Here is a 26,780-nt window from a genome sequence, read left to right as displayed (position 1 = left end):
CCCTCTGGAAAGCATGAGACCTAAAAAGAAAGGGGTGGCAAAGAAAGTACTAATACCCAATTGATCTGGCTCTGAGATAAACTTGAAGATACAACTGCAATTGAGACAATTCCTTCTGAAAAATTTGCAAATCATATTTAAGCAAGAATGGAGGAGAATATGGAATATTCACACAATCACTTCATTCTCCTCAATGCTACTGTTGAATAATTGAAATTATTTTAATAATTGCCTCTCGGTTATATAGTGCTGTCTGTTTTTTGTCTCCATTTCCTTCTCGTTGTCATATAGAGTTGCCAAAAAGGTGTTAATAATCACATGAATATTTGCAGAGTGTCTATCATATTACTATCTTGACTCATGAATGGGGCCATTATATACTACCACAATATAGATAAATAATTAAGAATGATGAAGAAATGACGGAGCAACCTCTGGTGATCCTCTATGTATAGCTATAGAGATATTATTGGTTTACTTTGTGCATAAAATCAGAACTTGGTCTCCTTTTTTCTCTGTTGTTTGGATTAGCCCACATAATAGCAGTCTTTATCAGTTAACATATGGTGAGTTCTTCCTTAAAGCACTGTCAGTTTAACATATATTTAATTTGTTCAATACCAAAAATAGGATGGGAAATCTCCTTGGCTTTCAGTAAATAGCCAGAAATTTTCCTGACAAATAATGAATAGTCTGTAATACCCAAAAGGTGGACCATTCATATAGGCTTTAGCACAATGCTGCAGCATGGCAAACAGTAACATCCACCAAAGCTGAGTCACTGCTGCATTCATTTCATATCCTCTGCTTAAACAAAACTGCTCTGTCTGTCTGTCGCTAGATAACAAATTTAAAGCCGAGAGTGCCACTAAGCAGGTGCTCTGCTGCCATCCGAGCTTCCAGGTGGGAGCTAGTCAAAGAAGTGAGGAAGAGAAATAAAGGCCAACTAGACACAGTCTGGTAAGTCAAAAGAACTGAAACTGAACTTTATTATTTTATTAAAAAGTACTCTACAATAATGGCTCAGAATACTACCACAAAGGACAGGGACAAGGCAGTGCTCTGGGCTATGACTGTAGATTACTCTAGTATATATATTTGTAAGAGCTTAAGAAATGTTGAAACAGGACAGTTCAACATTTCTTAAGCAAATATTTCAGAATTTTAACACTTCATAGATCTTCCATATTACAGCAGGATTTATCAAATGCAATGTAGTCACATAAGTCTTGCATAAATACAAATATCAATACTTTATCTTGAATATTGTATATGATATAAATTCTGCCTTACCTTTAAAAAAATCTCCAGATCATGGTGTGACCTGGAGTCTTTCTTTTTCTTTCTCTCTAAGAATTTTTAAATATATATATATATATTTATATATATTTGCTATCATACATCAAAGTATATATGAATCCCATCTTTTCTGTTATATTTTCTGCAGACATGGTCTGAAAGAGGATCTTTTCCTCTTTTTGCATTTCAATTCTATTTTTTTTTAAACTTATAAGGATTCTTCATAAACTAGAGGTCCATAGATCATTTAAAGCAGTCTTTATAAGCAAATATACATACTTTGACATGCTTTTGTGAGGCAGTTAGTATCAAAATCCAACAGTATTTTTACAGAACCATATGACTTTCTGCGATGCAGATATACATTTCATTTCTAAAAAGCCACAGTTGTTCTTCTACATCTGCTCTCATCAAATCCCCAGGATTCATTCATAAAACTGCTGCTCCAAATGCTGATGCGGTTATCCCCACTGTGGATGAAGATGTGCACACAATCTGGTGACATCATCCCGTGGAAGATTGGCAGGTAAGAAAAGACCCTCCCAAATCCTGAGATAGTCTTTTCTATCTCTAAGTGCTCCTGATTCATTTCCCCCGAGGGGGCGAAGCAATGGTGACACCTCTCTGTGCAGGCTAAGGCTCTTCGTCCATCAGTGGAATTTCTAGAGAAAAAAAAGGAACTGTTGATTACTGATTGTAACTTCCCTTTATACTTGCCGAGGATTATTAACAATTCTGCAAGTATATAAAAGGACATTGCAAAAATCTAAACAACACATGCTGTTTCCTGTTCTAAACTCATTTTTGCTATCAGGCCTACATGAAATTAATCTACTGAAGCTACCCATATTTTCCCAAACAAGTTAAGCCCACAAAAACCTAAATGTTAAACATCCTTTCTACTACATTAGTCACTGAATCAGCATTCACAGAGCATCCAGAGACTTTTACTGTCATTATCACAATTTCTCCCTCCCCCTTCTACCTGCCCTCTTCACCTCGTGATGCCATTAAAAATTAGCCCCAACTCGATGATGGCAGAGGCCTTCCTCCAGCCAGAGCTTCACCCACATTGAGCTTAGGACATTAGGCTTCAGCCCTGCTACTGATAAATCACACAGATACTCATTTGCCTACTGGCTCCCCATGACTCTTGACAGCAGGACTAGAGCCTTTTAAATGCTTCCAGGCAAAGCTATCTTGTTTCCTTAACGCGCTGAGGAGCACACCGCAGGGCTCTGTTAGTACTAAATGAAGTGGTATCCATACGTGCTCATGTTTGATTTAAATGTAAATGATAATACATGACAATCTCGCTCGGAAAGCATGATCTCGTGAGCACGTTCCCCTTGCATTGCGACTCCCACGTCCACGTTACGCATGTAACCAAATGCGGACGTGCCTTAGACACTTAAATGTCCTCTGCTGTTCGTGCAGACATGGTGAGCTTGTTAATAAAGGCTGCTAATTCTGGCCAAGTATGAAAGCATGATTTGCTTTGTACTTTAAGGAGCAAATCCTCCTCATTGCTGTGAAAGCCAGCAGGGAGCCAGCAGGGGGTCCCTACCCATGGAGAGCCAAATCCTTGCACCGCAGCTACCAAGGAGACATCACCGACATGAAGCAGTATGCGCACCGAGTAGTATGGCTGAGCAACATATTTTTTAAAATGTCCATGTTAAGATACGGACTTTGTAAAAACACGGGGAGAGTAAGAGCAGGTCCGTTGTGTTTATTGCTGCTCTGCAAGGACAGACAAGCGGCTGCTGCTCGTTGACAGGACTCACGCGGTGCAGCTACGCAGCACTCACCGTCGGCGATATCGACCCGCGGACTCGTGGATGCAGCCTCCCCGGCGGTGCTGTGGGACATGTCCGTCCTGTCTGCAGCTGGAAGCGCGCCCGCCTGGCATGCTGGGGGCGAGTATAAGCTTTGGAGGAGTTCAGAGGAGCCCGATATACTACCACAGGTCTCAAATTCACCAGGCAGTGGGTCTGCGATCCTGGGGCCGGGATATGCTGGCGGATTCTGATCTGCCTGCAAAAGGTGCCCCTGGTCTGTTGTGGCAGCAGAGTATCCAGGTGCCAGAGCGTTCAAGCCACTGCTCACGGCTTCGTCGTAGGAAGGCAGCATGACAGGAATGCCGTCCACCACCACAAAGTCGGGGTCGCTCGCGGAGCCCTCCTGGTGGCCTCTGCGTCAAACACAGACGCGTTATCAGAGAGAGCTGGGACACGGCAGCAGCACCCTAAGGCAGCCACTGAACCGAAGCCAACGCAACGCTGGCTAATCAAGCAAAGTGGAGCTACCGGGGCAACGTTTGCAGGAAGGTTTGCTCCATGGGTTTGCAAAAATCTGTTCAGATTGACAGTCAGGTGGAATTTGTTACAAGCGGATAAATAAAAGCAGTAAGGCGAAGCATGGTTTAGAGAGGGGAAGGAAAACAGGTGCATGGAAGAGATAAGGAGCACCATTTGCTGATCCACGCACAGTAGATAGCATGGATACAAGATCACAGAGGCAGCTCACCACTCACAAGTGTGTGAAACCCTGGGAAGAGGTGTACTAGAGCAAAAGGGACAAAGTGCTTACAGCACATGTAAACAGGCACTGAGCTGACTCTTACTGGATGACATGGCTTTGGTGGTCAGATCTGTGGCCTCCTTCAGGTCTTACCTTCAAAGGACGAGGGCCTCCTTAAACAATACTAGACAGTTTTTTTAAAAAAACAAAACGAAACATTTCTGTTATGTTGGGAAGGTCTGTTAAACCCTGAAGAATCTATTTAGTAGCAAATTAAATCACAACAGGGAGGAATTGGTCCTACATATTTTCAGGAGATGAGAACATCTGAAAAGAGGAGGATTGAAGGCCATTTCAATGAGCTAGACCAGTACAGGCTATAAGGCTATTCCTGGTGCAACCCATTATCCTAAAGCTCTTCCTTGTTATGTATGTATATGTATACTCCCCATACACTGTGTGCATATATATATATACACATATATGTGTATAAATTTATATATTATTTATATAATTCATACACATTTATGTACACATTTATTTAAACATTAAGATCATCAAGCCCTTTCTGCTGCATTGGCACAGGGGCATATTTGCTAACTTACAGCTTCTTCACCTCTCCTTTTTTTACATGGTAGAAGAGAGACACATGAGAAAAAGAAAGAGCAAGAGAGAAGCAAACACACGGCTGAGGCACCTAGCAAACTGAGCACAAACTGCGAGCTAGGAAGAAGTCTAAACCCATATACAGCACTAGCTCACTCTGTAGCTCTACCTAAAGCCTAGCGTGGCTGCCTTTGTTTTTCCACTTGTAAAATAATAATACCTACCTCCCTGTTTCATGAGCAGTACTGTGAGATTCAGTGCTTATAATTGTACAGTATTTTATGGAAACAAAGTAAGATGTAGGAGATCTCTATGAATCATGACAAAAATAATACTCTTGAAGGGAAAACATCCTCAGGCAGTTGTGCTGAGTTTTTATATAAATTTGTCCATAGAGAAAAAGAAACTCTTTCTTCAAACTTACATCACTAAGCCCACAGTGGTTAAAAAAAGAATTCCCTTACCACCTGAAAATGAGTATTTTAAAGTACTGCCAGATATTTTTACATGCAAAAGCAGCAGTTCCCAGTGTTAGAGCTATAACTACTCCCACAGTGAATGCGGCCAGCTTTGCTCCCTATCCTCGCAGACAGGCCCGCTGTGGGCTTGGGGTGCCCCTCCGCACCGGCACGCCAGGGACTCCTTCTCAGCGCAAGGGCAGGAGGTCTCTGCCAGGCTCACGTGCCCCCCACTTCCTCAGCAAGGAGTGCTGCACGTCAACACTCAGTCAAGGTCCTCAACCCTCAAAAAAGAAAACAGTACAAACCTTGGAAGGAAATGTGCCTTAAATTTGGTCTGGAACATCCTGGCTAAAATAACCAGTAGAAGTACTAATAAAACGCTGGTAGCAGTAAACGCCACTATTTTCCATGTAGTCAGGAGGGTCTCCTGTGTGTTTGGCCAGGTTTGTTCTGCAACAGAATGGCAATACGAGAGCAGCGTTTGATCAGTACTGTTGTCATTTTGTGTTAATACTTGAACAATATTCAGAAGTGCCAGTTAGGGCACGGCATCTTGTAACACGTGTTGTACAAGCACCCATGAATCCAATCCCAGATACTAAAAGCAGCCCTGCCAGCGAGCTGCTGCAAGGGGCTGGACCTTACTTTTTTGCCATCGCTTTTTTTTATGCATGCAATCATGAACACACAGAATATCCAGAAGACATCTAAAAATACATTTGAATGGCTAGCTATTGAAATGGCTTAGGATCATTCAGAGTCTCGGCAGTAAGATATACTACATTTAACGGCATCTTAAAATGAAATGTTCGTCGTTATCGACCGACAAGTTTGCTTGGAAAGCGAGGGATTGCAAGGGGAACAGCAGCAATGGCAGGAGAGCCCCGTCACCTGTTTTGACACAGTACACTTGGTAGGAGGGGAACCACTCTCCGTACTGGCACGTGATGTACTTGTAGTCGTTGGTGAGGGTGTAGCCGGGATCGCAGTAAAACTCGACCACAGTGCCATGGTTGTAGCGCTCGCAGGGCCGCGGGTGGCAGATGTAATCTCCGTGACTCACCATCGGAGGCAGGGGACACACTTGGGCACACACATAAGCAGAAAAGGAGAGAAAGAGGTTAACGCCGGCGACCGCTGACAAGCTTCAGCGCTAGGGTCTCAGGGTGCCGAAACACCCGGAGGCGCCCTGCGCGCTGGGCGATCGCTTAAGCAGCTACGGGCTGCCTCGCTGAGACCTTGCTAAGCTGAGGAAAAAAACCCCAAACCCCACAGCGTAATCATTTCTAAAACGGCTACACACTGACCCGAAAAGGGCTTAAGTTAGCTAAGTGGGCTGCTTTATTTCCCTGCTGAGTAACTAGCTGGATGGGTGCCCCATCTACAGGCTGTTCCCATCACTTCATGCCTCCCGCCCGCAGGGAGGACCTGCTGCACAGATTTAAATAATGAAAATGCCATTTCTCTGAGGAAAAGTCTTCCCAGGAATTACAATTCAGCTGCTTCGCTCGGTGAATCTTGTTACATGCATAATGCATTTCGTAGAAAAAAAATACCCAACAAGACATTAAATGAATCTTCAAGAGCGGCTGATTACAATGTGCAGCAATGGCTATTCCCCATCCCCTGGAGACGTAGTTTTGTTTGCATTTTCACTGGCAAGGCTTAATAATAACTTGAAATAGCAGAAAGTAATTCACAGAAAAATTCACATCCTCAGTACTCTGCATACTTCCCAAAGTCTCCGGACCCAAGAGAAAGAGGAATGTTTTTTGGGGAAGTCAACTCAAGACTGAAAACAATTCTTCTCAAGAAGAGGGCAAAGGTGTGACACCAAAATAGCAGCAAAGATGTCTTTTGTCCGTATCAGAGAAAATTCCTCTCTTAAAAAGAAAAAAAAATCAGTGAAAGCAACAATGCTGGCCAACCACCAGGAAACCTGCTGTACTTTTATTATCTGCACGTATAGCATGCGAACAAAAGAAGACAGCAATCTAAATTCACTTTCTTTGCAGCTGATTTTGGCAAGCTACAACAGGCTGCAAGAGCTGGGCAGATGCACAGCATCTTTCTAGCAACAAGCAAAGCACAGCACAACTTATCACAGAGATGAGCCGCTCAGAGCAGCACATTGCTCATCTCCAGCAATGCCACCTGCTGCCTCTCCTGCCACACAAAATCCCTAACCTGTTAACACCGTTAAGGGCCAAAGCAATCTCCTCAAAAAAAAAAAAAAAAAAAAAAAGAAAAAGAAAAAAAAAAAGCCTCAGTGTTGGTTTCCCAGCAATGTGGATAGGCTCAGGAATGACACATTTCCAATCAGATTAAAAACAATACACTGTGGGTACAACCCAGATATGGAGCTGTCAGCCTATTTACAAATGGGAGACGTATTTTATAAAACCTGAACACGAGAGCATTAATCTTAGTGTAGGATATGTCCCTAATGATTAAAATGGGTGCCACTTCTTCCACTAACACCCTCCCTATCTAAAGGAAAAGGATCATGTGCCAGTGCTGCCTGGAAGCTTGTGTAGGCACTGCTTTAAAGCTCTGTAGGGCATTAGTCACAAATTAGAAGTATTAATGAAATGGAAGTTTTAAATGCTTTTTTCTGACAACAGCTCTTTTATTAAACACTTAATGAGCAGCAGATGCAACCGAGTGGGTTTAAAACTGAGGGAGTTGAGCTCAGCTGAAGCAGTGCTCTGTCCTGCTGTCAGAATGAGGGTTTTTCACTCACCTGCGGTATGTCACCACCACCTGCGAATTTTATGTTAATCCTGTTTAAGGAATCCTCAACATTTGCATGGGAAAACTGGCCACCAGGTCCCTTTGCAAGCACAGTGATTAACAGTCACTAAGCCCTCAGTTCAGAGCCTTTTTTTCCTAATGAAATCAAATGAGTTACATCCCAAAGAGCCACAGATGAGCTTGTTTCAAGCACCGCACAGTTGGTTGCATGTCCCTTTCGCAACCCACTCCATTTCCACCATCACCCTGGCCCAACATCCTTTGAACTCAATGGAAGGACAGCTATTAAGTGGCCTTAGTTCAGATCCCAGAAAAGCGAGATGATTAAAAGCAAGTCTGGGGGGCTGCAGAGCCCTCCTGGCTCCCAAAAGGTTTTTAGTGCAGGGGTAGTCATCTTACAGGGTCAGATCCCCTACTGCTGATGTTTGCTTAGCATTAGGTGGCTACTCAAGTTCTCTGCAGCTATGTAGACCGTATGTTTGTGCTCGTTATATAGATTAAAGGAGTATGCCAGATCAAATATGGCCTAACACTCAGCTAGCAAACTGGAGACCACTGAAGTTTATCCAGGGAGGTTAAAACTCAAGCATCCCCAGTGATTATCCCTTACTGTATTTGGAAATTGCGGACCATGGACCTCAGGCAAATGCTTCAGACTCATAGAATGAAAATAACCACAAGCTGATTAAAATAAAAGTGTGTCTGACAAGTGCATTTTCACTGTCAAAACCAACAGCAATATGAACAATAAACAAGCGCAGAGACAAGTGAATTCTACTTCAGAAACTTCTTACAGCTTAAAAAAATTTAGGTGCTGTTCTTAAACAGGACACCATCTCTTTAATGCCAACATATTTCATTGTCTTCTTCACTTCATAAAGCTTCTGAGACTTTAATAGGCTAATTACAACATTGAGCACGGGTGATCCAATAGCATTTTCTGACAGCTAACATTAAAGGAGCACAAGTATGCATCCTTAACTTTGGAGCCTGTCAGAGGGATGGGTATAATTCACATAGTGCCTGCTAGTGATTTTGCAGCATGTGACCCTGGACCTCAGAATCAGCCTTTATGGAGCAATTGGCTACTGACTGTAAAGGATTTATTTTTACTGTGGGGGACCTGCAGGCACTTCACAGCGCAGCATTTTCAGTTGAAAAGCTGAGTCTTTAACCAAAAAGAAAGAACAAGTGTGTTTATACGGCAAATAAATCCCTCCTGGGATGCTCAGCACTACTGTTACTCAAGGAAGCTGAAGGGAGGAATTCTTGATATGATTTGAGGGCCTTCCCCTCCTGCTCGTACAAGCGGTTGAAGCTAAGCACTCTCCCATGAGATAAGCCATGGGCTTTCGACTTCGACTGATTTTAATGAAAGATTAGTGCTTGCAGGAAGAGCCTGGAGCAGAGGACCCATGTCAGGCTAACAGGAGATTTTTACAACAAAAGATGACAGAGTTTGTCCCACCTTGAAGTGCACCTAGGGCCAGGGCCACCCTTCCATGCGCTGCCCGAGGTGCCAAACCCCGAGCTTTGCTTTAGGAGCTGCAGCTGCCACAACCCAGGGCCCCATCAGCCTTGGCCAAAGCAGTTGTGGCTGTTTCAGCAACCTGATCACACGGATGTCCATGCACGTCTGTAAGTCATTTAAAAATTACTAGTTAAACATAGCATTTTGCCTTGATTTCGAATGGCAGGGGAAGTGGTGGAGGAAGGAGGGTTCCTTAACTTTTGGGAAGATTAAAGACTCCTTTGTCTGAGGTACAAAAATGCCAGTGAATAAGAACAAGCCACAGCTGTGTCTCCCCGGCCGACAGACAGCCCTGCGCGGCTCCGCTGTCTGTTTTGGCATTAGCACGTTCTCAGTTAACATTTAGGGCGCTGAATAAAGATGTCATGGCTCTTCTCAAAAGACAGCGGTGGAGAGATAACAGCAGAGTTACAGATATATCCAGTGCTCAAAAATATAATTTTAGCCCGCCAGTCCATTTGCCTTCTGGCTATTGGGTTTACATTTCGTCAAAGTAGGCATGAAGTAAACTATCCAAGTTTTGCCTAGCTTTTGCCAATGAGACAAACAACAAAAGCAAAAATGTCTTGAAATACAGGGCACTTAAAAATAAGCGGTAGGAATAAGCAAGAAGCCTATTTTCCACCTTCGAATTTTTGCACAATTCGTTTTTTCTCTAGCCACTAGTCTGCCTTTCAGGTAAGACGCTAGTCTCTAGGCCAGCTGGGCTGGCAGAAACACCCCAAGCAACATCATCTTCTGTTTGGCACAGGGATGGAAGAGTATCAGCAACATTTGCACTTAATCAAAAATAAGGCTTCTTCTTAACACACTGTGAATACCTGTTTATTATGCAAAGGGTGAAAAAAGATTAAGATGAAATTCTATAAGAATGACACAGGTGAAAATCGCCGTTCACCACGTGCAAGGAGGATACTGGGGTATGTTGCTAGATAGCAACTGCAGAGGTTTAAAAAGTGCCGGCATGCCTACGGTGGACTCACCATCTGGTCTGTGCATAAACTGAAGAAGAACAAGAGTCCTGCTGGCCCGCGTCTGCCATCCTTGTGCGTATCATGACGTGGATTCACGCCAGGAGACTGGACACCTGCAAGCTGCCTACTGCAAGTCTTTGCTACGGCCCCAGTGGCCCCGTATGCAAGAAAGGCAAAGCCCTGCAGGCCCGGCCGGGCTGCTCTTTGGGGCCACAGCAGCGCCCCGGGTGGAGGGAAGAAGATGGCAATAGAAAACTGGGGGAAATTTCGCTTTTCTTCCAAATTCACCTCTTAATCAGCATTAGTTTTCTTGTGATGGAAACACACAGGAGTCCTCAGTCTTCAAACTACTCTTCTACCTGTCTAGTTTTGTGTTCCTGCTACCAGCTGTGGTGCACGCCACTGAGATGGACGCATCCAGCTGCGGTGCACGGGACGCCCTCAGCTCCCACACGTGATAAATGAGGACAGAGGGGTGCCTTCCTACAAACATATACAGATGTATGTAGGACTTTAAAATTCATTTTTTAAGGTAACATAAAAAATAAAGACTATGTTTTTGCCTTTTCCTGCTTCTCTATGAATACTGTGCAAAAGCTGTTTAATTCTAATATTGCAAAACAAAAATTCCCACTAAATTGTCCAGTACTGTTAGTAGGATGGAAGAAATGCTGTTGGACTCAACTAATCCATACTCAGCTGAGAAGAAATTAAGAGGTTTGCTAAAGGAGGGAAGTAGCAAACCCACTTGCTATAGAATAAGCCATGTTAAAACATCTCAGTCTAGAACAGCTGCTAAATAACAATTTATTTCTAACCAGACTCTTCTGAAATGTAAGTAGAACAGGAAACTTCACAAGAGTAACTTTACATTTATCATGAACATCAATATCCTAATGAACTCCGAAGCTGCCTGCAAATGTTACTGGTTTCATTCACTGAAAGCCTACAGCAAGAATTATTCAAAATATGATTTTTTTGGCCAATAATTTCCACGTTCTTTTCCATCTTCAATCACTTAACCTCCACAATGCCATCTACATTTTTGTCTTCTGAGAAAACACCTAACAGTTAAGTAACTTCTTCTAGACCATTCAGCAAGTCAACAGCAGCCTGGAACATAACCCCAGTCTCCTGACTCCAAGCTGCTTCCCCTACCCCTGGACAAACTTGCCCCAATTTTGTATCAGTTGCAATGTAAGCCTTTCAGTGTTCACAGCGAAAAGCACTTTTCACCTTGCAGAAAGTGCTAAACAAATTGAGTAATTAAGTGTTTAAGGAAAATCTGCTTCTCTTTTCTAGCTCTGACAAATGCCATCTTGCTGAGAACTGCTATCACTGACTCCAGCTGTATGAGCCTAAATGAGACATTATAAAACTAGTTCCAAGCCTATTTTAATAATAGCTTACCATCAGTTAATTCCTAAAGGGAAACAGAAGGTGATTTACAATCATTTATCCTGCACAGAGCTTCCTTGTTCCCGGAGGTACAAAGTATGGAGTCGGTTTTGCAGTTCCACCCAGCTGAATTCCCACAGACGTTTCAGAGTGATATTCACAGCCAACCTCGACAAAGCTGCCGTTAGCAGCACAACAACCTGTGAAACGCTGACCTTCGTGCCCAGATCTGTAGTTTCAAATGCAATATATACGCAATGAAGCACACCCCAAGTGATCTTCCTCCCATAAATTATAAGTTAAAAAGTGAAACTGTTATTTAAACTACAAAATTGGATTACGAGCTTGCAACAATGGCGAGCCAGGAGTTCTTTTAGCAATTTCTTTTATCTTTCAGGAAATCTCTCTGCTCACTACGCGCATGGGAGCGCTTGGAGCACTGCAGCCTCAGTCAGAGCAGGCACCATTTTAGCTTTCTTCATCACTCCGTCCAGCTTTGCCTCCTCCTTTTCTCACGAATGATTGACTTTATAACCAGTAATGGTCCCTTTAAGACTTTGAGAGCTAGACATCGAATATTCAGCTTTATTTCTGAGGCCCAAGATCTTTTAGGTGTGAATGCGGAGCCAACTGCTTGCAATAATTTTTGTACAGGTTTTATACCATTAAGGCATCTCACTGCCTGGACTCCAGCTGCGGTCAGGTACTGTGCTCCAATGCCCAAGTGTTATCAGCTGCATTCAGACAGAAATAGTGACAAATGCCTAGGCTGGATTTCCACTAAAAAAATCCTGACTTTGGTTGGCAAGTGGCAAGACCACTGCAGGAAGCCTTTTCTGCCCAAGCCAGTGATTTCTGCCATGTGCGACAGACATCATAAATGGGGCCTGTTGTATGGTGGCTGGTGATGGGGATGCTTACGAGCTGACTGCATTCGCTCAGTTCAACTGGGGCCTGCAGACACCTACCAGGAAGCAATCAACTTTAAAATAAGTCTTCCCTCGGGTATTTGACAGCTGTCACAGGATAACCCCAGAGCTGGAAAAGGCCAGGGGAAAAAAGGTCAAATGAAATGCCGCGCTTAAAAGTACAGCTGCAGTGGAGGAAGGAGAGTGAGCTGATGGGCAATGGTCCAAGGAGAGCAGACAGATGAGAGCATCTGCCGCGGTGTCTGCAGGAGCCAGAGCTTCGCTGTGAGCTGGCCCCTGGGGGCTGTTTTATTATTTTCACCCCTTTTTCTTCAACTGCTCTTTCCTCTTTGCTTAAAGGAACACTCCCTTGAGCTTCAGAAGTCTGCCTGGTGCCACCTCCACCAGTCGTCCGGCCTTGAGGGAGGGAAGGGATGCCAAACCCAGGACCTGAGGGGATAGAAGAGCTGTGTCCTAGGGCTTTGCTGAAGGCTGAGGAAATCAAACTGTACCACTTGGGAGAAGGAAAAACACAAGGCCTGATAAAGATTAGCATTCTAGAACAGCCCTCAGGGGAAATTTTGTCTGCTTTCCCCCATCTAATCCTCAGCGTACTTAGAACACTGTGGATAAAATACCACGGGCATCTGGCAGCTGACATGAAACTTTAGGGCAGAAGTTATGGCTCCATAAAAGAGTCTGGGTGTCTGGCTGATTTTGGAAATGCTCAGGAATTTCTGAAGGGTTCACAGGTGACAGAGCAGGTGTAAAACAACGATTTACGTGGACAGTCCTGTGCATCGAGCAGAAACAGAACACAGAGCAGAAACAGATTACGTCGTTGCTCTGTTGCTTTTCCTGAAAAACTATGAACAAATGCATCCATTTCAATCACAGCAAAGATCAAAGAAGATTTCTGCGATGCAAAAAAGGAGCATTCACTCAGAAATGTGATAGTATTTATCTTCTTCAGACAGTGTCTTCTAATTGGAGACTGTTCTTCAAACCCTTCATCCCTTATAACCAGAGCTGTAAAATGACCACTTTTGTATATCATTCTGTCTTGAAATCTTTTCTTGTTTTCTTTCTATTTCACCTTACAATACATCTGCTGGAATTAAGTGGTTGGGTGATTATTAAGCAGTATGTCCACAGCACACTGTGACTTGTCTGCCTAGCAGTTCAGGTAACTATTCTTGTCCTGAATTCATCTCTTTTCCACACCTCCTCATTTGCGGGTTAAGGTCTACGAATGATTTTCAGCATTCTCCAACAGCACAGAACCTCAGACAGTCCCAGTCATCTACGAGCAGTGCAGAAATCCTCGGAGTTACTGACTGACCTTTTTCAGAGAAAACTCTCCTTTTAGATTACTTCATCACGTCGGCCTCCTAAGACCCTCAGTCACCCCAGGGTAAAAGACTAACAGCCTATTTCATCCTTTGACCATCAAGGTAAAGGTGTCACCAGGGTGAAGGGTTGCCAAAGCAAAGGTGTTTACAGCTATTCCTGGCTGCTGCTGCTTTAGGATTTACCGCTGATTGCCATTTCTAAGGCATATTGCTCTAGGCAGGGAGAACAGTCATCAGCTATTAAAAACAAGGCTACTGATCAGTCTTACGTTAACATTAACTCAAGTTAACTTGGATGACCTGTTTGCTGTCTTGTGGCATTTACTTTATTATCTCTGCTGCATGCATACTGAACAGAATCGTGGCATATACCTCACTTGATTTTTTTCATACTATGGCGTTTCACAGCTTGCTCGTATTGCTGCCCTCTGGTCCCTCTGCAGGATTTTTATCTGCTGGAGATCTGATGCATCAACATTATGTTACCTGAGGATATGCATCAGTTTGTCATGTTGGAATTTATCTAAAGCCTTCTCAATGTCAACAAAAATACAGAGAGAGAAATCCATTTGTACTAACATGCACTATCCCAGGCTTAGCATTGCTTACTTTAGTCTGACTCCTGGATGTAAACTGATTGCAGATGGACTTCTATCTTTTTTTCTCGGGGTATTGCTGTATGTTTCATCAAGAATTTAAAATATTTCAAGGGTGTGGTTTATCAAATTTAGAGTTCAGTGTTGATCACAGTCTTTGCGCTTAGTAATTTTTATATAGCCACGAAGATTTTGAAGTACCCTGAGACTGATTAGAAAGTTTAAACCGCTATGTTTTGAAACATGAAGTGGCTATAGCATTTCAACTGTAGTATCACCCTGCTCCAGTGCTCTTTAGTGCTTTTTACTTTCCTGGTTCCATGGCATAAATTATCAGACCTTCTCCTTTAGTATCTGTCTTCAGGTTTATGAGAATAATCATTTTAAAGCTCTACCAGGTATTCTTGCCTGTCTTTCCAGAATATATTTGTATTTGTAGCATACTTTGCTATTTTTAATTCTCATATCACTAAAGTCATCGTTCTTCAGAATTTCTTTTTCTACCATTTCTTTAGAAATTTACTGCTGCTCTAGTGAGGTTCTTTTGGGCTCCCTTGCACTTTTTCTGACTTTGTATATTCCTTCTTTCTCCTATCTTTCTCTATTAGTTTCTAATAATTTCAGGATGCGCTCTGTAATCACCGCTTGCTTAGTGCTATATCTTTTCACCTCTAACCACACTGTGGTGGTTGTGTGGACCAGAGCTCTGAAACTCCTGCCCTTTTCTTTTATGGTTTTCCTCTCCAACTCATTGCTTCTCCCCTTTGAAGTTTATTCCTCCTGTTTGTTTCATTTTTATTTTGTGTCCACTCACAAGAATTTTTAGTGCTGTTTTATATTCTTTCAAGCTGAATTCCCTGTGGATTTGAGCCCCTAGAAGCCACTTGAGAACCGTGTGGGTATCGTGATGTGTTGGACTCCTCGCGGCGCCGCTGCTGTGTCATCTAGGACGACGCGGAAACTGGCCAATTCCAGGTAACAGGATCGTGTCTGTTTGCAAATGCAGTCGCCCTCTTTTCCCTTTTATTCCTAAATACTAAGCCAGGAATTCCCAATTACACTACCCCTACATAACTGCTTCCTGGGTTTTTTTTTCCAGCTCTTTAAAAGAGCTATTCCTTACATTGTCTTGGCAGTCTTCCAAAGGACATAAGAGATTAAAATACCGAGTCCAGATGGTAAGGTGTGTAATCATATACAGACCATGTTCCCAAAGTACTAAAGACCAGACTTTTTCTTTTTTAATTTCCCCAAATCCTGTAGCACATCATAAACATTTTGTAGCGCTATCTGGCAGTCTGCTGCCCGTCTCCTTTCTCACACTTCCACACCACCATGTTTTCAAGTATTTATTCTCCTCTCTGACTCTTCTGATCTTCTTGAAAGCCATCTGATTTTACGGGCAATTATTATACCTCATGTGGTAATCTTCCTCAATTTAAGGGGGATTTTTTTTTTCCATCTTTTGCATATCTGATTTTACAGAAGGCACCCACTAACTCACAATACCTTCTACGGATGGATCATTAACCCCAAATTGTTATTTTTAAAATATTATTAATAAATAAATCAAGATTTTCCTTAGGTTTTTATGTATCATTCTTGGAAATAGCTAAAAAGTTTCAGCATAAAAGGAAGTTCAAAAGAGTTCTGCATTCCATTAAAAAAGGGATATTAAGAAAGTTGAAAATGTAAATCAAGGATTTAAAGGAGAAGAAAATCCAACGTTAAGGTGCTTCAACTTATTCTCTAAATGACTGTAAGAATTTCTAATATTGGTAAAACAACACAACTTCCTCTAACCTTATTCTCAGAAATATCTGAACCATTTCAGCTGAAGCACCCAAATGATTCAGCTTGAGGCAGACACTCGAAAATCAATCTGAATGTTTTAAATTTGGCAAAGTTACAAGCATGTGAGAAGAGGATCCCATAACAGTAAATACTTGGCAATCTGAACTCGAGACGTCCTTATCTGCCTGAGCTGTAACAACTTCCCCGATCAGCTCGAAACAGCTGTTTCTGCGAAGCAACTGCCTAACATCGCAATGTTGGCTGCACTTCAGTACCAGGTAAAGCAATTTTTATGCACTATTGTCAACAAAGCAACACTGATTTTAATCATCAGAAAAATCTTCTTTCCTGAGAGCAAAAATTTCCTGAGTGTGAGACGGTTTCTCCCGGGGCTTCTGCACTTGGCAGTATGGAGAAGAAGGTGGGATTAAGCCTCAGCAAGCGCGCTGCAGGACAGCCGCCTGCACCGGCCGTGGCAGAACGGGTTACATGAGCTAGCTGTTCCTTTCCATCTTCAATTATTTTGACTCTACCTGCAAAGAATATAAATGCCCTCAGGCCCCTGAAAATATAAACCCCCAAACACAGCTGTACCACTGCTTTAGAGATGCAGTTCTGCCATGCAAAATTGCAAGTAAGCCAAGCAGTCCCTGGTGCAACCGTTCATTTACATTGATCTACATTCACAATTTACGTGGCCCAAGAAAGAGGCAAAATTTCGGAAGATTGACACAGAGCACAATTTGTGTGATTACACACGTATTTAAGAAATTCCTTTGTTAAAGAAGAAGAATATATAGTGAAATGAGAGAGCTGTAAGCAGAGCTGTTTACAGCAGAATAAAAGCTCTGGAATGGTTTACTACAGCTTCTTAACAACCACTTGCTTTTAATCGGTGTCATGCTAAAATACTGAGCAGGAAACGTTATTAGGATAAACTTTGAACTGATCGTGGAAATAAAGAAATGGAATTAATTTGCTGTTTGCATATTTCCTCTGCGAAAAGTACTGCGCGGCAAGGCCACGGGTGACGGGCAGCAGGACTGCAGGAAGGAGGGCTTGCTGGGGGTGCGCGAGCTGCAGACGAGGCATCGAGGGGCTCTGCAGATCACAACCAGGCTCCTGGAGCCAGGTGCTCCTTGGATAATCCCTCGGATGAACAATTTCACATGAGGCATTTAAAGCTGTCCAGGCGCAGGAGTGGCTGCTGGGACTCCCACCTGCGCTACGTGAGGGAGGGATGCTCACGTTTAACATCTTCTGTTCACACACTTGAGTTTCTGTATATTCCTGCCCTTACCTTCCTGCCCAGAGACTTGTATTCAGTTTAGGTAACAGTTATATTGTTTTGATTAAGTCCAACAGGGCCTTTCTAATTATTCTAAGTTTTAACTTTCTGTGCTATAAAAAACAAGTAAACTCTCTCAAAAAAGGATTACATAGAGCTGATTTGTGCTTAAACTTTTATGGTGTGCTCACCAAAAAAACGATCTCTTTGTTATGTCATCCTGAAATTGCAGAGGCACTTTTGAAATTTGGAAATTTAATTGTCAATTAAAAGTAAGAATCATTTTATTACGTTTGAGTAGCGTCTCACTTTGTTGATGCTGTTGGCAAATTCCTGCACTCCAAGAATGCTCAGGGTTTAGCTGAGTGACATAAGCAGTAGATATATTACTATAATTGCTTTCACTAAATTCTACTTATGGATATGTACCATACAGGCTTGAAACACAGCAAAAACGCACTCCTTTTGGCGGTATGAATGGAAAGGATGTATTTGGATTCTGGTAACCTCATGGGACGTTTTGTGCAAGATGTGCTGCGAAGACGGCAGAAGGTAGTTTACAGGGATTTGCTAACATATGGAGTAGCCTATTTGATACCTTTGTTTTAAATGTATGGAGTGTAAACATAAATACATGGCAATATCCTCCATTCCGGCACTGCAGCTACAGTCACAGGCTACTCCTGCTGGATTGGTACCATTTACCTCTAGCTGTTACGGTTCTAACCCATAAACTAATTTAATTCAGTCCCTTTTGTCGCAAATCCTTCTTTAAGGTTAACTATTCTGAGAGACAATGGATATTCAAGATTGCAACATCATGTGGCACTGAACAGTGTTTGCGCCCTGACAGCCCAAAATAAGTCTGTATGGAATTTTTTTTTTAGTCAAAAATGGATTTATATCCCTATCTACAGATACTCAGCCCATCTGCTTGTGAATGTGGATTCCATGACTCCCTCAGTACGGTATTTTCATTAGAAAAGCAGCACAGAATTCACATTTTACAGGCAAAGCAATCATCATTGATAATAACTTCAGCTCTTGCACTTAGGACACCAACAGAGCAAACGTTATATAGCAAACATTAACAGTTAACTGCGCAGTGTGCCGGAACGGGCTGCACACAACCCCAAATGGAAACGCTCTGCATGGCCTGTGCAAACATTACACGTAACGGCACTACCGTCGCAACCCTGAGATAAAATCATACCGAGCATGCCGATCTTGCAAAAGGAAAAGAAAAATGAACAAACAATAAGATGTTTACCTTCCACATCAAGGCACCTAGGTGGGCTATCTGACCAGATAAGGTTATACATGCACTCAAGGACCTCTGCCCCTTCTAGTTTATATCCAGGGAAGCACTGGTAATACACCACTGTTCCCACCGGGAAGGAGGACTCGAGCTCTGATATGTTAATGTAACTATGAGGAAGAGCCAATGGCCTCAGGCAACCTGCAAATTAAGAAGAGGGAGGTATCTTTTATTACAAGGTGCTTATCGTAGTCATCTTAACACATCCTGCTCACAGTTCCTGAATTAGGCAGGGCAAGATCTTCTGTACAGCATGCCTGCATAACCTCCCTCGGCCACGCAGCCCTCCGCACCCGGCTTCCAGCGCTTGCTTTGTTTAGCCCACACGCTGCTAGTGTGGGATTCACTCGCAGCGACGCCGAGGAAGCTTTACCGAAAACTGCAGCATTTTGTTTCACAAACATTTGCCAGTTTAGCAGATGGCAGCTTCATTTTGAGGTAGAATCTTTAATAAATAAAGATCGTCCTTTATATAAGGCATGAGTGGTATTCCTCCTCTTATAACAGACAGTCATATAAACCACCTTTAGTAGTAAAACCGCTGCTGTTACAAGGGCAAAAGATCTGCAGGTGGAATCAATGACTTTCTAAGTTCCAGTTTAAGGAAGTCTACAGGGATGTAACTTGCTACAAGCACTCACATGAGCAACACCGAAAGAGGTCTCAGATCTGGTTATCAAAAGGTACCTGTTACCACCAGTAACTTTACAGGTGGTTGGGGACTATCTGGAATAAACCTGTTCTACCTCTGAGGGACTTACACCATGGACGTTACTGACCCCAAATCATCGAGCAGTCACCAACGAAGTTTGGTGCAGTGAAGAGAAGAAAGCAACAGGGAAGGTAATAGATGATGTGACCTTGTAACATGCCATTCACATATATTCTAAGACTGTTTTGTGCTAGGATTTAGATAAAAGACTTTGTATTATGACAAAAAGAAAAAAAGAAGTACTTTCCTCATGGCCTTAGAAATGACCCTCTTGGTATTCACTAATACTGTTGATTTTTAATTTTAATAAAGTTGAGGAATGATGGCTAGTAATCAGGGAATGACAAATAATGTTATAAAGCTGTGAGATGAGTAGGAGCAGTGTTACAGCAATGGTTATCCATAAGGAGGTCTTCTGCCACTAGCAGGACCTCGTGAAGGACGCTTGCGTAGCCTCTCATCGCTGTAAGTCTACGGGGCAAACCAAACGGATAAGCCTGAGGACACCTTGCAGGACGCTGAAGATGCCCAGAGGTGTCTAACCAGCGGATGCCTTGGGGTGGCCTCTCGCCAGCTCTTTCCCCGCTGCTCTGCTGGCAGAAGGGCATCTTCAGCGTCCCCAGGCTCCTGCCCCACGTGGGCAGAGGGCTGCATTGACTGCGCTGCCCACCTACCTCGGGCAAGCAGGCAAGCGCCCACGCCAGCATCGGGGCCAGATGGGGTGAAAATGAGAGTCTGGAGTTAATTCTGGGACAGGGTTATGGATTTTGGTGGACTATGGCGGATACTTGAATCCGCGTCACCTACACCAGCCAGGTCATGGAGCTACAGCGCTGCTGCACGATTGATCTGGCCACATTTATTAGCACTGCATGTATTTTTAAGAGCAGTTAGTATTGAATTTTGAGTAGCAGCTATGGATTTTGTTCTGGAGCATAAACACAGCCACAGGAGAAAGTAACAAGCCAAAGGTTAGTTTTGCTTGCCCAGCTAATGCCGGCTGTCACAAAATGTGGACAGGTAAGAGCAGCGCAGGGGTATTTAAGATCCGTTCACTAAAGCTGGCCTCTCCCCAGTCCTTCCTCCGGGTTGAAGTGGAGCTGGGCTCTCACACCACTCATACTGCTAATGGCTTTTCTGGACATACTCATCCCTGTGTAAACCCAGAAGTCTCGGTCAATACCGATGGGTTTACTGGACTGCAATTCTTTCCCGTAGTGAGCAATGGGAAGGAGAAATCCAAAATACCTTAGTACTATTCAAATACTGCACAGTTGGGCTTATAAGACCACTAATATCCTTACAACCATAGAAAAAATACATCGGCAAACTATCACAAGGTGCATGAGCTATAAAAGAGGACGTTCTGGTGTACTAAACCTTGACAAATGGGCAGATTGTCCCATGTTCCATCGTCTTGACATACTGAAACCAGGTTGTCTAAGTCAGGGTAACGGATCTGGAAGCCTTCGTGACAGCGGATTATTAACTTATCGCCAGTCCTGTATGTCTTGTTATGAATCTCTGCATCTTCAACATGTGGAACAAGGCAATCTGTGACTTCATAAAAAAAAATATTAACTTAATTAAAAAAAAGCACGACTAGCTATTCAATAATCAAGTGCTTCAGCAAAAGTTATCAGTTAACATGACTGCTCTGGCTAAGTCACTTGGAGAAAATGCATTTTGGTTAATATGCTCTTTCCCTAGTTAAACATCAGCTGCCAAGTCTATTGCATGGTACTAGAAGCCGATGGGTTACAGTAACAGCTCGTTCTCCCAGACTACTTAAGCAAACAAAATTAAGAGCGTTTAGGAGGACTGTTTTTCATTGTCTCCTTCCAGCCATCGCATGAGCAAATTGCACCGCACAGCTTAACTACAGGAAAGCCCATGCGAAGGCAAACTCTTTGACAGCGCTAAAGACAGGACAAAAGAAAAGATAAAATACAGATATGGCATGAGGAACAAAGGAAAACTGCACTTGGAGCAGTGAGAGACAACGAAAATCAGGCACGTTTACCAGGGTTTACTCCCTCCCGTCCACAGCGCTCCCTGCGAGAACGTCTGCGCTTCAACCGCAGTGACTCCGCTCTCAACCAGGTAATTTTCTGTGCCCAAATTCATACGCCTTCGGACAGCCTGTTTCTTTATGGTGCTCAGCACTACCTCATGCGTTTGCAAGAGATGATCGAGAATGGAAAGGACCACAAATCTCGAGTGATGTACAGGCATGGACCGTACTACCTATCTGTGCTATCTGCATCAGACACTATTATGTCTCACCATACATGGTAGTGCCAAAGGCACAAAAATATAAAATAAAAACCAGCAGACTGATAAATGAAACATGTGGAAAGTGGGAGGAAAGGGGGAGGCAAGCCAAAAAACTCTGCTAATACTGAATAAGGAGGAATAGTCCAGGTGACTCAAAGTTAATCCTCCTCATAAATGCAAGGTAAGATTAAAAGGAAGAGAGGAAAAAAACATAAATATTGGAAAAAGATACTTGAAATTATGTTTGTCCGCCAGCAGCCAATCCATGACATAGTGATAAAAATTTCCAGACATCAAAAAACCACATAGCGTTTTAAATAAAAATAAAGGAGTAAAGATGTTGTAAACCTGCTTTATGCTGCTTTTCCAACACTTAGACCGCAAAAAATAATGATCTTCATTTAGGAATGCAATATTTATTTAAAAAAAGAAGTTTCTAAAGTCACTTGAGACTTGAATGCAAGAGAAAGTTGATGCTAATTTCAGGGGTAATTGTTCTAAAGAGGCAGAGGCGACTCTGAACTTGTATTTAGCAATTACCTGCGAGCACGCACAGAGTAAAGCAACAGCAGCAGCTTGCTTCCAAGCGGCTCGTTTGTTAGAAGCACAACTTCCAAGCAAGAGAAACCGTGATTCAGCATAGCACAGGCAAACTACTAACAAAAATATATTTCATAATGTGTTTCTTTATTTAGGCAAACGAGGTGATCTATTATTCTGAGAATATCGAAATTTGATGGATACGAAGTGGGAGGGTGCTGCTTCTCCAGCTAAAATTTATTTCCCTTTGTACCTTCACATTGCGGGATTTTGTTTTTCTAAAATACATGGTACTTAGCTAGCTTTTAGTATGATACCTGGACATGCTATCAGCTGAAAACTTCACCATTTCCCTTGTTCCTCCTAGCTCCCTTAGGGCTGCTGACGGCAGGCAGAAGGCACCTCCTGCTCCCCGCCGGCACTCTCTCGGGCAGCCTGACACCCTGCAGCCGCAAGCTTTATTACAATTTATTCATGCATAAAGTGCCCGAGCCTGGGAGGCTGTGTGCCCTCGGAGGAAGCCTGGGACAAGTGACAGCACCAACGCACCGCTCGCCCCGCCGGGACAACCGCTCTGCGACCGAGCGATGGCTCTGCATGCTGCAGTGAAATACGAGGTTTCACTTCCAGCGCGGGGGGGGGATGGATTCTGCAGCGATGCTGTGTTACAGTGACTCCATTCCCATTATCCCAAACAACAGCTAGATATCGAATCGTTTTAATCGGATAGATGTTGGCAGGCAACAGTGATAAGTTGCTCACTGTACCGTTATTCGCCTGCTACATCCCGGCTGCCTTTGAAAACAGGCCTATTACAAGCCCCAGCTAAACAGGAGACTAATGTATCCACAATATTACAGCTCTTCTTCCTGATGTCTTATGAGCAAATTGCTTCCCGATGGCTGAATTTGTATTGTTTAGCACTTAGCCGTGAATAAATTGAGGCAGCCTTCCCTCTGCAAACAGCCGGGCAAGCTGGCACGAGCTCTGCTTGCAAGAGCTGAGAACAAGTGACTGCATTTTAACATGTCTCGTCCTAGATAATAAACCGCTTTATTCTAAGTACTTTTCAGCAAATCCGTGGCAGCCGCTAAACCACTTAATGGAATACACGGTCCTTAACCAGCATCAAAGAGCAATGGCTATGACTTACACTCTTTTCTGGCAGTTTTACATGATGTGCTTGTATCTACCGTGTAAATGCTAAAATGGGACAGCCAAAAGAAAGCCCTAGCTGGGAATCTGCTCCTGCTCTTCCAGGCGCACAGCGGCAGCATCCCTCACCCAGCACGCTGTGGACCACGGCTCACCTTGGCCTGACTTTCACCAAGCTGCACACAGGGAGCTCCTGGCTTTAGCAAACCACGTCCCCACCGGTGACAGGAGGCTATTCTGCGGTCTGAAGGGTGACCTTTCCTTACTGAACACTCTGGTCTGTGTGCAAGCAGCGCATCATCCCTCGGGGTGGTTTCTCCCAGCTGGCAGGGAGGATTCAGCAACCAGCTCCCAACACAGAGAGATCCACTGCTCCTACACGCTTCGCCGTGGAGCAGCTTGACAACATCTAGCCCCGACATTTGCTTGCTGGGATGGAGAGGACTGGGGAGGAAGAGGAGGGATGAGAGGAACGGTGTGAAGAACGTGTTGACTGTCAGGACAGCTCACCTGACATGACCTTACCCTCTTAAAAGCAAACACTAAAGATTTATATTCTCTCTTTTTTTAAGTCGTATTAAATCCAGAGTACTGTGTTAATAGCATCGTTCTGTGGATGGCAAACACTGTATTTCGGTGTATGTTAAATACTTCCTTCTCGTGTCTGTGCTTGTATTAGAACAGCGCACAGAGACTTCACCTAAGATTGGTGGCCACTGTGATAAGGACAAGTCGAACATATCATATGTTGTTTGAAACCAGGCTTAAGAATCAACAAACACTGGGCAAGACAGACAAAAAAATGGAGAAAAAAATGTTCCTCTCATCTGACGGATCAGGGACAAAGGCACAGAGAAAGGAAGCGCTAAATGTCAGACAGGAAAACGGTGGACAAACCACGTTCTAGTCCACCACCTTCATCACCGGTGTATCATCCCTGCCACGGGGAGCGTGCGGCTCTGAGGACATCTCCAAGGTTCCCGCCTGCAGAAGCGCTGGGCGAGAAGGGCACAGCTCATAGATTGGTTTGCCATCCCCAAGCAGACTGTGAATTTAGATTCAACCTCACAGGAGAGAGGTAGTATTTGCTCCAAGTACGGCAACAGTCTCAGCAGCCACATTATCACAGCGGGAGAAGACAGGTTAAAGTGTGAACAAGCTGACACATTGCTCTGAAACAATAAATACAAAATTCCTACCTTAGAGCTGTGGTATTTATGTGCATAACCGCATTACAACTGATGGAGTTACAAGCACATGCTGTAGATTAACGTGAGAATATAACTCTAAGCACATGGATTTTTGACAGTGCATTTACTGAGCACCTAGTCATGCAACTTTATTCTTATACTGACACTTAAAATCTCCTGCCTCTTAAGAAGAAATGACAGACCTATAAAATCAAATTGATTGGACAAAGATCTCCAGGCAAATTAATCAGTTTTAAAATCAATTACATTCTACAATGGGTGACAGTTCACACTGTTAATAGGATTAATTTGTGGTTAGAGATTGATCTAGCAAACAGATAAAAACAATTATATGTACATATAGATATAAAACTATATGTAAGTATCCACTGTTGAACCCAAACTCCTGAAATAATTAACTTCAAATGAATTGCAAGTATTGAGCGTTTTCAACGCTCAAGCTCAGTAATACTAGTCCTAGTATAAAACAAATATTTTAACTATCCAGATGGCAGTAGCTGACATTTGCAGATGCTGGGATGGTACCAGAGGCACGTGGAGTATACCAGAGCAAACACGGCAATCGACCTCTGCCTTAAATGGGTAGATACAATACAAAGGTTATTTCACCTTGCTATGACTAATAACGACAAATGTCAGAACATTAACTTCCCACTTCACCACCACTTGCTACAAATTTCTGTATATTATTATACAGTTTCTGCAAAGAGGACTTTTACTGATGTCACTGGACAGTGGAGAACCACGAACAATGTTGTAATTCCTCTTTAGCTGCTCTTCAGGTGTGCTGCCCCCTCCCTGCCACACTCAAACCTCGGGACCTTCTGGTCCCAGTTCACAAAAGGATCGGATGCTAAAGAGCACTTAAATTCTTAAGTCTCATGGATTGCCATCAAACCTGGGCTTAGTATTTTGTCTGAACCAGCGGTTAGATTATGCATTGACAACAAAAATTAATTCTATCATCTAAATATTTTTTTATCTATTGCTAAGCCCTAGGATTTTTTTAATAATAACTGAGGGAAGTACTGTTAATCAGCAAAGTACGTATGCACTTGCTTCACTAAGTCCTAAATCAGGGTCCTACTCTTGAGTCCGAATAAAAAAGCATTTACGTGTATGCTTAATTTTAAGCACAGAACTTTAACACGACTAATCAGGTAATTACAGTTGTGCTCTAGCTTAAGTGCTTTGCTTGATCAGAGCATTGACTTGCAATTCTTTTTAAGAGCTCTGCACTGTAAATTCGTGATTGTCTCTGAAGCAACTGTTGTCACATTGTCCATCACATTCTCATATTCCAATTTCTTTCTTTTTTTAAAACACTTGGTTTGTGTTGATCACACTGATATTAATGGCAGTTTTGCTATCGATGGCCATGATCAGAAATGCCATCCAGATTTCCACTTGATGGGTGGGGGTTGCAGGGAAGAGGTTTGAATATTCAGTAAAGCATGTTAAAGCCTATTTTAACAACTGCAGTGGATGATACAGGTACTATTTCCAAAATACACATAAAAATTCTCAGAAACTACCTGCAATGTTAAAAAAAATTGCAAGTATTATAGCTTTTCTCTGTAGCTCCAATATCAAGTTTAGAGATATTTTTCTATTGTCATTCTACATGTGTTTTTTCTTAACTAACCATTAGGTGAGAAACAATGGCATTTATCATAGATGGCTACAGTAGCAGAGGCTGTGAATTTCATACACATTATTTTTAAAAGCATCAGGTTGCTTCTTTGGAGTTGCCCTTGCCACTGAAGCAAACTGCTAAAAGACGGCTGCTCTTGCTTTATTGACTCACACAGGATCATATATTGTAATGAAAGCGTCCTGTTAAGCCTTCTACTTGCGGGGTTATAATGAGGTCCTCAAGTCCAGATCCTTAACATGGCATCAGAGAACACAGTATTCCCTCGACTTTTAAGCATTTCTTCAGCAGACTGATTCAGCAGACTATTTTAGTAACTCCACCACTATTTTTTGTAGACTTCGAATGCATTGTCACATAGTAGGGCACAGTGTTAAACACCAACACTCAGAAGTACCAGTGCCCTGATACCCTTTTCCCCTCTTCCAT

The 26,780-nt window shown here is 43.0% G+C and overlaps 1 protein-coding gene and 1 long non-coding RNA gene across 2 annotated transcripts in view; one reads left to right on the top strand and one right to left on the bottom strand.

The window, feature by feature from the left end:
* Positions 1 to 961: 961 nt before the first annotated feature.
* The window catches only part of SUSD4 (sushi domain containing 4), a 69,530-nt gene continuing 43,711 nt past the window's right edge, over positions 962 to 26,780 (bottom strand). Inside the window, exons 3-8 of the mRNA XM_064509965.1 lie at positions 20,895 to 21,074; positions 18,755 to 18,943; positions 5,781 to 5,972; positions 5,195 to 5,339; positions 3,111 to 3,493; positions 962 to 1,961 (exon numbers count right to left, since the gene is read on the bottom strand). Of these exons, the coding sequence (XP_064366035.1) occupies positions 1,933 to 1,961; positions 3,111 to 3,493; positions 5,195 to 5,339; positions 5,781 to 5,972; positions 18,755 to 18,943; positions 20,895 to 21,074 (1,118 nt within the window). The 3' untranslated portion in view covers positions 962 to 1,932. The remainder of the gene's footprint in view (positions 1,962 to 3,110; positions 3,494 to 5,194; positions 5,340 to 5,780; positions 5,973 to 18,754; positions 18,944 to 20,894; positions 21,075 to 26,780) is intronic.
* LOC112980084 (uncharacterized) lies at positions 21,301 to 26,022 on the top strand. Its single transcript, XR_003258342.2, has 2 exons — positions 21,301 to 21,617; positions 22,699 to 26,022. It is a non-coding gene; the product is annotated as an uncharacterized LOC112980084 (long non-coding RNA).

Source organism: Dromaius novaehollandiae, chromosome 3 (genome assembly GCF_036370855.1).
Source record: "Dromaius novaehollandiae isolate bDroNov1 chromosome 3, bDroNov1.hap1, whole genome shotgun sequence".
Classification (NCBI taxonomy): Eukaryota; Metazoa; Chordata; class Aves; order Casuariiformes; family Dromaiidae; genus Dromaius; species Dromaius novaehollandiae.
Note: the sequence above shows the minus strand (reverse complement) of the source record. Positions and strands in the feature narration are given on the sequence as shown.